The 13,727-nt window shown below is 44.5% G+C and overlaps 1 protein-coding gene across 1 annotated transcript in view; it reads left to right on the top strand.

Annotated features, from left to right (window-relative positions):
- Positions 1–13,727, top strand: part of KRT222 (keratin 222) — a 140,476-nt gene that overhangs the window by 87,379 nt on the left and 39,370 nt on the right. The window contains exon 6 of the mRNA XM_030220475.1: positions 10,784–10,866. Coding sequence (XP_030076335.1) covers positions 10,784–10,866 — 83 coding nt within the window. The remainder of the gene's footprint in view (positions 1–10,783; positions 10,867–13,727) is intronic.

The raw sequence follows: 13,727 nt of genomic DNA, 5'->3' as shown, positions 1-13,727 counted from the left end.
AACTAGTAACACCTTCATTCAGATGCAGAATGGCTGTCAGAAAGGAGCATACTTTCTCCTAGCAGGAGAGCAACCTCCTGGCAGTGATTGGTTAAATGAGCACCGTATGTACAGGAAGGCCATATCGTGCAGCTACAAGACGAATTTGGAAAAAATCTAGATGACCCTGGTAGGTTAAACCTCCACATGGCCTCCAAGGCCCACCACTCACACCATCTACATTTTACTCAGCCAAGGGATACAACCTACACAAACAATAGACTGGCAGTACATGCACCCAGGAGCAGATCTCTGTGTCCAAAGTACAGTGCTAGGGTGCCCTCATAACACTGATAGCCCAGACCTACAGCGCAACCCGATGTCACTATAAAGGAAGGCTATGTAATGTACAGGTCATTATGGGAGCTCTGCCTGAGATAGGTGGTGCACAGGTGTCTCCTTATTGGTAGATGGAGAGAGGGAAGGCTCAAAGGGCTATGTCAGCTATGGAAGTGGAAATTTAACGTGTGTCCTGTAACACCTACTATCCTTGCAACTGCTATATAAGCTAAACATATGCCATTTGTTGTCACACAATAGAGGGAGGAGTTAGCAGCAGTAGGAAGCAGAAGAGGAAGCATGGGCTTGAAATTCCACATGAAAAGGGGAAAAGGACAGTGATAGGAGTGTATTACTGTCCGCCTGGCCAGGACAAGCGGACGGATGCAGCAATGTCAAAGGAAATTAAGGAAGCAAATAAATTGGGCAATGTAATATTAATGGGTGATTTCAATTATCCACATATAGACTGGGTTAATGTAACATCGGTACACACTAGGGAGGTGAAATTTCTTGATGAAATCAAGGACGGCTTCATAGAACAGCTGGTTCAGGAGCCCACAAGAAAAGGAAAAATACTAGACTTAGTCAATACTGGAGCTCATGATCTGGTGCGGGGGGTAACGGTGCGAGGGTCACTTGATAACAGTGATCATAATATGATCAGTTTTGATATTGGCATTGAAGTAAGTGAACTTAGGAAATCAAATACACTAGCGTTTAACTTTAGAAAAGGTGATTACGACAAAATGAGAAAAACGGTGAAAAAAAGACTGAAAGGTGCAGCTCGCAGGGTAAAAAACTTGCATCAGGTGTGGATGCTGTTTAAAAACACCATCCTGGAGGTACAGGACAAATATATTCTGCTTATTAGAAAAAGGGAAAAAAGACCAAACGTCAGCCGGCGTGGCTAAACAGTAAGGTAAAGGAAGTCATTAGAACCAAAAAACAATCGTTCAGAAAGTGGAGACGAGATCCGACTGAAAGTAACAAGACAAAACATAAGGAATGCCAAGCCAAATGCAAAGCGGAGATAAGGAGGGCAAAAAAGGACTTTGAGAAAAAGTTAGCGTTAGAAGCGAAAATACATAGTAAAAATTTTTTTAGATACATTAAAAGCAGGAAGCCGGCAAAAGAATCGGTTGGGCCGCTGGACGAACATGGTGTTAAAGGGGCGATCAGGGAAGACCGAGCCATAGCGGAGAAATTAAATGAATTCTTTGCTTCGGTCTTCACCGAGGAGGATTTGGGAGGGACACTGGTGCCGGAAAACATATTTGAAGCGGGTGAGTCGGAGAAAGTAAACGAATTCTCTGTAAACTTGGAGGATGTAATGGGTCAGTTCTGCAAACTGAAGAGTAGTAAATCGCCAGGACCTGATGGTATTCATCCCAGAGTATTACTAGAACTGAAAAATGAACTTGTAGAGCTACTGTTAGTAACATGCAATCTATACCTAAAATCGAGTGTGGTACCGGAAGACTGGAGGGTAGCCAATGTTACACCGATTTTTTAAAAGGGTTCCAGAGGAGATCCGGGAAATTATAGACCGGTGAGTCTGACGTCGGTACCGGGCAAAATGGTAGAGGCTATTATCAAGAATAAAATTACAGAGCAGGTACAAAAACATGGGCTGATGAGACAAAGTCAGCACGGATTTAGTGAAGGGAAGTCTTGCCTCACCAATCTACTGCATTTTTTTGAGGGGGTGAACAAACATGTGGACAATGGGGAGCCGGTGGATATTGTGTATCTGGATTTTCAAAAGGCGTTTGACAAAGTGCCTCATGAAAGACTCCTGAGGAAACTGGAGAGTCATGGGATCGGAGGTAGGGTATTACTATGGATTAAGAACTGGTTGAAAGATAGGAAGCAAAGAGTAGGGTTGAATGGTCAGTATTCTCAGTGGAGAAGGGTAGTTAGTGGGGTCCCACAGGGGTCTGTGTTGGGACCGCTGCTTTTTAACATATTTATAAATGACCTAGAGATGGGAGTAACTAGTGAGGTAATTAAATTCGCAGATGACACAAAATTATTCAGGGTCGTCGAGTCGCAGGAGGAGTGTGAAAGATTACAGGAGGAGCTCGCGGAACTGGGGGATTGGGCGTCCAAGTAGCAGATGAAGTTCAATGTTGACAAGTGCAAAGTGATGCATGTGGGTAAGAGGAACCCAAATTACAGTTATGTCATGCAAGGTTCCGCATTAGGAGTTACGGACCTAGAAAGGGATTTGGGAGTCATCGTTCATAAGACGTTAAAAACGTCTGCCCAGTGGTCTGCCACGGCTAAGAAAGCGCACAGAATGTTGAGTATTATTAGGAAAAGGATGGAAAACAAACACGAGGATGTTATAATGCTGTTGTATCGCTCCATGGTGCAACCACACCTCGAGTATTATGTCCAATTCTGGTCACCGCATCTCAAAAAAGATATAAAGGAATTAGAAAAGTTGCAGAGAAGGGCGACAAAAATGATAAAGGGAATGGAACGACTTCCCTATGAGGAAAGGCTGAGAAGGTTAGGGCTCTTCAGCTTGGAGAAAAGGCAGCTGAGGGGTGATATGATAGAGGTCTACAAGATAATGAGCGGAGTAGAGCGGACAGATGTGAAGCGTTTGTTTACACTTTCAAACAACAACAAAACCAGGGGACACAAGATGAAGCTAGAATGTGGTAGATTTAAAAGAAATAGGAGAAAGATTTTCTTTACTCAGCTTGTAGTTAGACTCTGGAACTCGTTGCCAGAGAATGTAGTGACAGCAGCTGGCCTTACGGAATTTAAAGGGGGTTTGGACAGATTCCTGAGGGAAAAGTCCATTGAACATTTTTAATTTTTTTTTTTTTTTGTGGGGGGGGGGGGGGGGGGGGGGGGGGGGGGGGTGTTGCCGGGTTCTTGAAGCCTGGATTGGCCGCTGTTGGAGACAGGATGCTGGGCTTGATGGACCCTTGGTCTTTTCCCAGTATGGCGGTGCTTATGTACTTATGAGAAGGCAGGCAGTGAAGCAGCACCAGGTCTCCCTAGATTTGAGCCAGTGCTTCTGGAGGAGGGAGGAGCAACAGGGTTCCCAACCCTGGAAAATGTACTGCAGGGGAGGAGAAGCAGCAGCAGCAGATTCAGGTGGAAGTGGAAGGGCAGCCTAGGGGCCAGCAGCTGCAGAGGGAAGATGGTACCCAACTCCCTCTACCCCCACCCTTGAGGACCCATTTGACCATGGCTCACATCATCTCCTGAGGATGCTGGCCACACAGGACCAGAATATCCCCATGGGTGAACTCTATATGGGTGACTATGAGGCCCAGCAGTCAGTGGGTGCTCCATGAGGTTCAGCAACAATTCCAGTCTCTTAGACAGGACCAGCTGACATCCCTACAGCAGGACATGGGCCTTATCACCCAGACAAAATCTACTAGAGCAGAGCTCCATGCCTTCACAGAGGTCAGGTCATGAGGCAATTTGGGGCAAGTATCTCTGTCACCTCACCCAACCACCAGCCTTAAACATCCTCCATTAACATCACCTTTGTTGTGCTGTGCTTGTATCATAGTGTGTTCTTTTGGCTACCGATTGTTCATCCTGGACTGTTTGTACCAGGTTTGTATATTGATCACTGCTCCTGGTTTGGGTTTGTATGTTGATTTCTGCTCCTGGTTTGCCTCTCTGTTTGACCACAAATATCCTTGGGGGTAAGCAGCATAAAAGTTTACTACTTCTGAGACACTGACAGGTACTTGAGACCTGGACTGACCACTGTTGGAAACAGAATATTGGGCTTGGTGGATTTTTTGTCTGACCCAGTATGGCAGTTGTTATGTTATGAAAGAACAAACCTTAAAGAAACTCCAGACCGCCCAAAACACGGCAGCCAGGCTTATATTTGGAAAAACATGATTTGATAGCGCAAAACCCCTCCGTGAAAAACTACACTGGCTCCCAATCAAAGGACGTATTGCTTTCAAGATCTGCACCTTGGTTCATAAAATCATTTTTGGTGAAGCCCCGGCATACATGACAGACCTCATAGGCCTACCATTCGAATCATCACGAACATATCTAAATCTCCACTACCCAAGCTGCAAAGGACTTAAATACAAATCAACTTACACATCCAGCTTCTCCTACATATGCACACAACTATGGAATGCACTACCAAAAGCCTTGAAAACAACATACAACCACCTAAAATTCCGGCAATCACTTAAAACTAACCTGTTTCAAAAGGCTTATCCTACCGACCCAACTTAAATGCCTGAACTCTGCAACACCGCAAAACTAAAGTACGCAATGGACATACCGTAATTATTACGCTTTATAATTCCTTAATGTGACCGCTCCACAGGAATCTTACCCACATCATCATTTTGTATTTGTTCACACCGGAGTCAGCAAACACCTCTCCGGAATTATGTAAGCCACATTGAGCCTACAAATAGGTGGGAAAATGTGGGATACAAATGTAACAAATAATAAAATAAATAGCATTTAGCAGATTTATCCTTTCAACATTAAGGTTTTAAAAATGGAAAATGAGAATTCATTAGCCAAATAAATTATTGTTTTATATGCTACTAGCTTTTCTTTACGTAATTAGTGCAGTCACCTGCAAGTCTCATCTCATATCTGACGATGAATTCCCTGCAGGCAGATGCAGAAATTTCTACTATGAGGTATCATTCAAAGGGAGAAAGAACATAGGGTGGGGTTAGTGTATAGAATTGTCTGTTCTCATGATCTTAGTAATCTAACTTCTGCCAGGCTTAATGATTTACTGATAAAAACTATCCATGTCGTATACTGTTGCAGCCTTCACCTCAGGCTGAATCTCAGGATGTAACATCTGCCACCCTTATTCCATGGCTACAAATGTGCTGACATATCAGTTACTACAGCAAGTTTTGTCCTTCCCAAAAAGTGTATGTGCAAAACAACAAAACTGCTATCCACTTTCAAAATACATTTAGCTACAGCAAAATGTAAATGCAATGTGTTCAACTGGTGCATTCCAAATGTATGTGATGCTACAGAAAAATTTAGGTTGTGCTTGGATTTCAGGGTTAACAGGGATTTAGCCATGTAACCCCCACCCCTGATGTTCACCCCATCATATTTCTTGTCATGAAAAAAAAATAGGGTTGGCTAGGAATGGAGGAGGGACTGAGGCATGCATTGGAAATATACACAGGGATTTCATTTTGAAATCTCAATGACTGCTTTTTCCTCATTTTCTACATATATTTTGCACTTACAAAGTATGCAGGGAACAGCCTGCTTGAAGCTCTGGTCTGATGACAAATTTTGAAATCAAAAGTCTATGGAGAGTTTCCCCTTAAAAATCCACTACAGGCCCAGAGATGTGCAAGCTAAGTGGAAGTGCTGGACATTGTCCTCTTAGTCAACTGACACTGACAAAATTTCAGTATCTAGTCACAACAAGGATTGAATTAGCACAAAATTTAAATTTGTGAGCAGTAGCACCAGACATCGAAGCTTCAACCCTAGCTACTCTCCGTTCACACACTTTTCATAAACATATCTCAAAGTGCAGAAACACTGTGACAAGGTGCAGAATATCCATCCCCCAGCTACATGGATCAGAATCTCTTTTAATCCAACTTGAAGAGGGAAAGGGAAATGGGACATGATATACCGCCTTTCTGAGGTTTTTGCAACTACATTATTTTGTACCAGGGGCGATGGAGGGTTAAGTGACTTGCCCAGAGTCACAAGGAGCTGCAGTGGGAATCGAACTCAGTTCCCCAGGATCAAAGTCCACTGCACTAACCATTAGGCTACACCTCCAATCTGGCTGCTCACGGTATACCGAGCATCTCACAACAACACATTATCTGTGCAAGAACTCATATACCTGATTATTCAAGTGACCCTGAATTACTCTAGGCTGGTGATCATGGGAGATTTCAGTCTACACATCGAAACCCCAGATACCACAACAGCTGCCTTTCTGGACACGATGACAGCACTAGGATTTACACAGGTGATCAATTCTCCAACCCAAGAAAAGGGTCACATACTAGACCTGGTATTCTACAAAGGGGTGGATATCCCAGAATTCTGGGACAACAGTATTGAAATAACACCCCTATCATAGTCAGACCATTTTCTAATTAAATTTTCCCTAAGTGACCACTGGCAGCTCCCAGAGTTTGGAAGGAGATCAGAGACAAAAAAAAGCTGACCTTTGAGACTTTCCTAGAGGCCTTGGATTATCCACATGTGGATGAAACGACAACTACAGTGTCAGAACAGGTTGACATTTGAAATGCACATTTAGCCAAGACCTTAGAGAAAACGGCATCACTAAAAAAAGGTCTTATGCCCCACTCACAAACGCTCACCTTGGTTTTCTCCAGAACTTCGGATCCTTAAACACGAAGGACAAAAACTGGAAAGGAGATGGAATCTTGCCTGGATGAAAACAGGCTAAACTGTAGGAAGCACACAACAAAGTACCGCCAATACTTAACAGCAACCAAAAAACAATATTTCTCTCAGTGCATTGCACAGGCTGCCAATTTAACCAAGCAGTTGTATAGTAAACAGCCTACTGCAACCCTCACAACAGAACCATCCTGCCCAGTCTAAACTGAACTGCAATGATTTTGCTGAATACTTTGCCAACAAAATTAAAAGTCTCCACCAGGATTTACAGGCAATCCCACCCAGTCTCCAACCAGTTAACCAGGAGTGCACAAACTCGCTCCCTCCTGAGACAGATGGGACACTTTTAACCCAATGAGAGGACAGCCTTTACAAAATCCTAAGAGATCTTCGACCAGCTACCTGCTCCCTCGACCCCTGCCCTTCAAAGATAGTGCAGCAGGCAAGTATGGGCCTCATAGAAGGCACCACAAAAATTGTGAACATCTCTCTTTCTAATGGGCAACTACCAACAGCATTAAAAAGGGCAGTGGTTCACCCTTTGCTAAAGAAAAACAACCTTGACCAGTACAAACGTGAAAGTTACCAGCCAGTATCCAACATTCCATTTCTAGGGAAACTTACAGAACAAACAGTCTGTGTTCAACTTAATGATTGGTCCTTGTATCCCTACTAGATGATCTTCACAGAAACCGAGAAAGGGGATTCACCTCAGTGTTAGACCCTGCTAGATTTCTCAGCAGCTTTTGACATTGTGGATCATAATATTTTGCTAGCACGACTGACAGAAACAGGTATCAATGGAACAGTACTTGCCTGGTTCTGATCCTATCACACAGGCAACAATCCATAATGTCTGGCAGCAACTCATCACCACCATGGGCACTGACCGGAGGGATACCACAAGGATTGATAGTGTCACATGTTCCGTTCAATATTTACCTCAAGCCATGAGCTGAGCTGACACTCAGTTCTACATCTAAGCGGATGATGAGCAGCTACTCATACCCATTGACCCTGACTTACCTACATCCTTGAATAAACTGATTACCTAACATCAATTCAAGAATGGGCTAAACACAACAAAATTTGCCTGAACCCAAATAAAACCGAGCTTCTCTGGGTCACTAACACAAGTGGATACATACCTGACATCAAAATCTCTTTTGGAAAGTACGAACTCTCCCTCAAGTCACAAGTCAGGAACCTTGGAATACAGTTACTCTGATTCCCCAAATCCAAGCAACCTTCAAGAGCTGCTTCTACTATTTGCGACAGCTATGCTGCCTCTCTCCTTACATTGAGAAGGTAAATCTTATCCCAGTTGTGCATGCCATGATAACATCAAGGCTGGATTATTGCAGTGCACTATACAATGGTCCAACTACAAAGGGCCTGCACCAGCTCCAGCTGATTCAGAATGCTGCAGAAAGACTCATAGAAGGTTGTAAGCGATGTTACCACATCACACAATTTTTAAAAAACTTCATTGACTACAATACAGTGCTAAATTTAAGACTCCGGGACTCATTTTCAAAGCACTTAGCCTTCCAAAGTTCTATAGAAACAGAGTTTAGAGCAGAGTTTAGAGCTCAGAAATGTGCTAGGAGCACAAGGAAGCATGCCTTGTAGCGCTATAGAAATGCTAAATAGTAGTAGTAGTAGTAGTAGAACCAGAGACAGGGAACAAGATGATTGGAAAGATAAAGTCACCAGACAACAAGAATGATTTTATTTTTAATTTAGTAATTGAAATATGTCAGTTTTGAGAATGTACATCTGCTTTGAGCAGACAGAGCACAGCTGGACTCAGGTCACTAGATCCTGAAAAATCAACCCTCCATCTCCTGTTGTACTGAAGAATCGGTTCGCAGTCCTGGAGGCAGAAGAGCTAGAAGCATCTCATAAACTGGAGGAAACAAGAATCAACACCACTGGACAAGTGACCAATAAGAAGCAAAAGGTAGTGGTGGTTGGAGATTCACTTCTGAGGTGTACTGAGGCACCTATCTGTCGACCAGACATGTTGTCCAGGGAGGTGTGCTGTCTGCCTGGTGCCAAGATTCGTGATGTTGCGGAAGGATTGTCTAATCTCATCAAGCCTACTGACCACTCTCCTAAACTGCTCATCCATGTTGGCACTAATGATACTGCTAGGTATCCTACTGAACTTATCAAATGAGACTTAATGGCTTTGGGTCAGAGAGTGAAGCACCTAGGAGCACAGGTGGTGTTCTCATCAATCCTCCCTGTTGAAGGTAAAGGCCGAATGAGAGAAGCTCGCATCCTGGAGCTAAATGTGTGGCTGCGTGGATGGTGCCAATGTGAGCGCTTTGGTTTCCTAGGCCATGGGATAACTTTCCAAGAGCTACTGAGTGGTGATGGTGTCCATCTATCAAGGAAGGGACAGAGGGTCTTCAGCAACAGACTGGCTAAAGTACTAAAGAGGGCTTTAAACTAAACTTGTTGGGGATGGGTAAAAAAGGCCCCAAAGCCATAAATAACCCTCAGGAAGGTATGACATCTGTTGAGCCGTGACCTGCTGGCTTCTGCGAACCTGAGCGGCAATGGCAGGGTGTCTGCTCTTGCTGGAGGAAGAAAGGCTCATGTTTGAACTGTGTCTAGCAGAGCTCCTATGAATTCCAGTTGCTGAACTAGTGGTACACAGAACTTGTAGTAGTTGATAATGAACCTTAGTTCATAATGAACTCCAGGACCCAAATAGTTCTCCACATGGACTCCTGAGCACCCTCCTTCAATAAGCTCTTCACAAACAAATCATCCAGGTAGCGAAACACATGGACTCCCAGAGTGCGTAGTGACACTGTGACTACTGCTAGACACTTGGTAAATACCTTGGGAGCTGACGCAAGGCCGAAAGGCAGAATGTGGTACTGAAAGTGATGTGTCCCCACGTGGAATGTAGATACTTCCTGTGGCCTGGAAGTATTAGGATATGAATATAAGCATCCTTTAAGTCCAGATTCATGGGAAGTCCTGAGTCATGGGAAGAAGGTAATCTAGTTAAACCTTCCTGAACTTTACTTTCACTAGGTATTTGTTCCGTTAGGTCTAGGATGGGACACATCTCCCCATCTTCTTTGGAACAAAGAAGTACCTCAATCCCTTCCCTACTTCCCCCTGGTGGAATGGGTTCAAATGCATGGGCCTTGAGAAGGGCGGAAAGTTCCTCTACAAGTACTTCCCTGTAAGGAGAGAGATGAGGTAAATCGCTCTTGGTGAGCAATAGTTTCTTGCACCAATGCAGAGCATAACCATGACAGACTATTTGAAGGACTCACCAGTTGGAGGTTAAAAGGGGCTACCTGGCTTGGAAAAACCTCAGCCTCCTTCCTACTGGAAGGTCGTCTGGCATGGTCACTTTGATGGCAGCTATGTTCTCTGGGAGCCAGCCGATAGATTAACTCCGGATATATTTAGTGTTGGGCCACGTCCAGGCACCTGCATTGAATATCAGGGGCTAATTTGACCGATGCTGGCTGCCAGGGCTTATGCATATCCTGGCCAACATTCAGCTGCAGTCCGCATAAGACAGTTAATAGCCAGCACCTGTGTAACATTTTATCATTTTTTTAAAGCCCCCCCAATCACCCTCCTGGCCCCCACACAAAGCCACCTCCTTCCCTCCCCTCACCCCAACCCCATCTAGGTATTTCAGGTGACAAGTATCAAGTGGATCAAAGGGAACTTTCATCAGCTGAGTAAGAGCAACATTAAGATCCAATGACACTGTGGGGAGCTTGATTGGAGGGAGGTTTGATCAATAAAAAGCCAATGAAGAAATTTAACCTAAACTACAGGATACTGTTCTGATTGTTTGTACATCATTGTAGATTCACCTGAAGTAAGTGCAAAACAGTAAAATAATTTCCTGGGATGATCTGTAGCTGATGCAAGATGGTCAAAATAATATTTCCTCTTTTAAATTTGAATTTCTGATCTTTAAAATTTCATATGTAACCTGCATGCATTCAGTTTTTCATTGATGTTATTGGGTTGCTTGCCACTTAGCTATTGATACATAAAAAACCTTGCCAATTCTTTCTAGATTTTATGGTGCTAAGCATGAAAATCACAGTGCAAAAGACATCAGATCCAACACAAGTAAAACATGTTCTGTCTTACCATCAGGTGAGTGTCCTAATGTTCAAACTATAATAAAACTGTCATATTTCAGTTATATAAGCATATCTTCAAAGAGAGTATCTACTATAATAAAACGCACCCTGAACGTTCTGAAGACAAAGGTTCTGAAGTCACAGCACAACGATAAAGGGTTCGTAAGTTCATGGTGAAGCCATCCCACTGACAATGCCTACCTGCCCCGCCCTCGCGTCAAACGTGATGACGACGAGGGCGGAAAAAAGCTGAAACATTACCAAGCAACGCAACATAACAGGGACCTATCAGAACAAAGTACACGACAAGAAGGGAGTAGCACTGCACACTAACAAAGCACAAATGTTACCAGGCAACAGAACGCGACATAGAACGGACCTATCAGACGAAAAAACAGAACAAGAAGGGAGGAGCATTCAGCTGTAGAACGCCTCATTGTCTGAGCAGCACAGAGAGCAGACGAACACCGCTGGAAAAAGAGAATATCCCAGCAGTGGGTATGTACGGAAATACAGCGTGCCCCTCGCCATCTCGGACGTGCGCGGCCAGGACTACCTAAGCGCCACCTGTAAAAATTCAACCCGACCCAGCCAGCATCACAGACCGACCCAAGCGGCTGCCTAGGAATCGCTGGAGACTGGAAAATTCAACCCGACCCAGACAGCATCAAAGACCGACCCAGGCGGGGGGAGGAGTAGAGAAACACGCGGAGCGTGTTTCCCTACTCCTCCCCTGCCTACGAATCGCTGGCTGATGCACGTAACTCCAACCCCCCCTTCAACTTCTCACGAACCAACCCAGGACGTGCAAAACCATCCCCCGCCTCAACAAACCCGTCACCCACCTCAGGGATGCACACAGCACAACACCACGCTGCTTCCCGCTGTGCATTCGTCTTCCATCGTTCCTACGCAGCCGGCCTGTAACGGACCGAAAGAGCGGCCTACTCTCCCTTCCGCAAACCACAGCACCCAGAACAAGACGCCGCTGCTTCCCACAGCGCTTTCCTCTTCAACTGTTCCCCTCCACCCGCACTAACAAGGACCGAAAACCGCCAACCAACAAAAACCATCCTCGGCATAAGGCAACCCCTAACCCACCTCAAGGATTCCCCGATCTCATTCACCCCGCGAAAAGACAGCGCCGCTTCAAACAGTGCTTTTCTCTTTAAAGGAAGACCTACAGGAGCCCTAAAACGGCCAAAAAAACCCCCAAAGCAAACAGAACGAGCACCTCTCCCTTCCGCCCACCTAAACAAACACTGCTGCCTCAGCACAACACCAAAGAAACTTAAAAAAAAAGAGAAACATCTATCCAGCACTCAGCAAACGCTGACCCCCCCCTACAAACACCCTTACATTTCACCAAAACAAAGATCTACCTACACAAACCCCACAGACAAAGAAAACCACTCACACAGACAATACAAAATAAACACACAATTTCTACTGCTAACACCCTGCAACAAAAACCACACACAAAGACACACACCAATCAATCACAGCTTGCAAGCACAGCACATCCCCCAACCCCCTCCCCAAAAAAACAACTAAACAAAAAAAAAAAAACACTCACACACACCGACAACCTGCACACACACACAAACAAACTCTGTCACACATACACAGACAATGCAGCACAATCACACACATGAACTAACAGAAACACCCCTCCCACACAAACTCACACAACCTACACAAAAATACATGCACACTCAATTGCTATCTATATCATCCCTGCAGCAATAAACACCCTCAAAGCCACACTCTGCTCCATCCCACTTTGCAAGCATGGGGAGGAGGGGGGAACCCCTTGCAACTGAGATAAAGACCAGGGAACTGAGAGTGTGGGGGGACCCTGCCACATACTCTGATTCTCACACACACACTGGCAACCAGTCTCTGTCTCTCTGTCACACACACACACAAACGCACATTCACTCTCTCTCACACAGACCATCTCACACACACTCTCTCAAACACACTCTCCAAAGGTTGTTTCAAAGTATGTGACTGGTAAGAATTTTTAGCTAAACCCGACAAACATGTTTTGTTACTAAAGCTCAGACGTGTATTGTAAGACTCTATCAGGAAGTGTATCATTTATAATTACTGTCTATGCATATGACTTGCTGTATTACTCTGTCACCCGTCAAACAACCCTCCTGTCTACACTGCCCTCCCCCAATATCAAGCAACCCTGCTGTATCCTCTGCTCTCCGTCTCCCCCCATGTCCAGCAAAACTGCTTTCTCCTATGCCCTGCCCCCATGTCCACCAACCCTGCTCTTTCCCTTGCTCCTGCGGTCATGTCCAACCCTGCTCTCTACCCTACCCTTGCCACCATGCCCACCAACTTTCCTCTCTCTCCTGCCCAACTCCCTTCCTCTCTCCTCTCTCCCCAGTTCTCCTCTCATCCTCTCAAAAAACTTATATCCCTCAATATCAAACAGGAAAAAAAATCCCACATGCTAGCGCCTGTTTCATTTGTTTCGGAAACAGGCCTTTTTTACTATTTTTTCCATAAATAGGACAGAAAAGAATGGCTTAGAAATTGATTCTTGCGTTAAAAACAAAACTATTTTACTTAATATATATAGAGAAAAAGAGAACGATATACCTTCCCGCGCACCTTTAGCGTTGAGAGACAGGATTGATGTCTATTCACTCCTGCCTCTGCACTGCCATCTTGGAAAGTGGTGGTGCATCGTGGTGTGGGATCAGTCTGGCAAATAAGGCAATTATTAAGCACATAGACAGAATTTAGGAAGAGAAAACTTTATTGAAGAGTGTGTGTATAAAACTTCCTCTTTTCTGTCTATGTGCTCTATAATTGCTTTACTTGCCAGAGTGACTCCATGTGGTGTGTGGCAAA

The sequence above is a fragment of the Microcaecilia unicolor genome, chromosome 12 (genome assembly GCF_901765095.1).
Source record: "Microcaecilia unicolor chromosome 12, aMicUni1.1, whole genome shotgun sequence".
Classification (NCBI taxonomy): domain Eukaryota; kingdom Metazoa; phylum Chordata; class Amphibia; order Gymnophiona; family Siphonopidae; genus Microcaecilia; species Microcaecilia unicolor.
The sequence above is the reverse complement of the archived record's forward strand: the minus strand, read 5'-3'. Positions and strand labels throughout refer to the sequence as shown.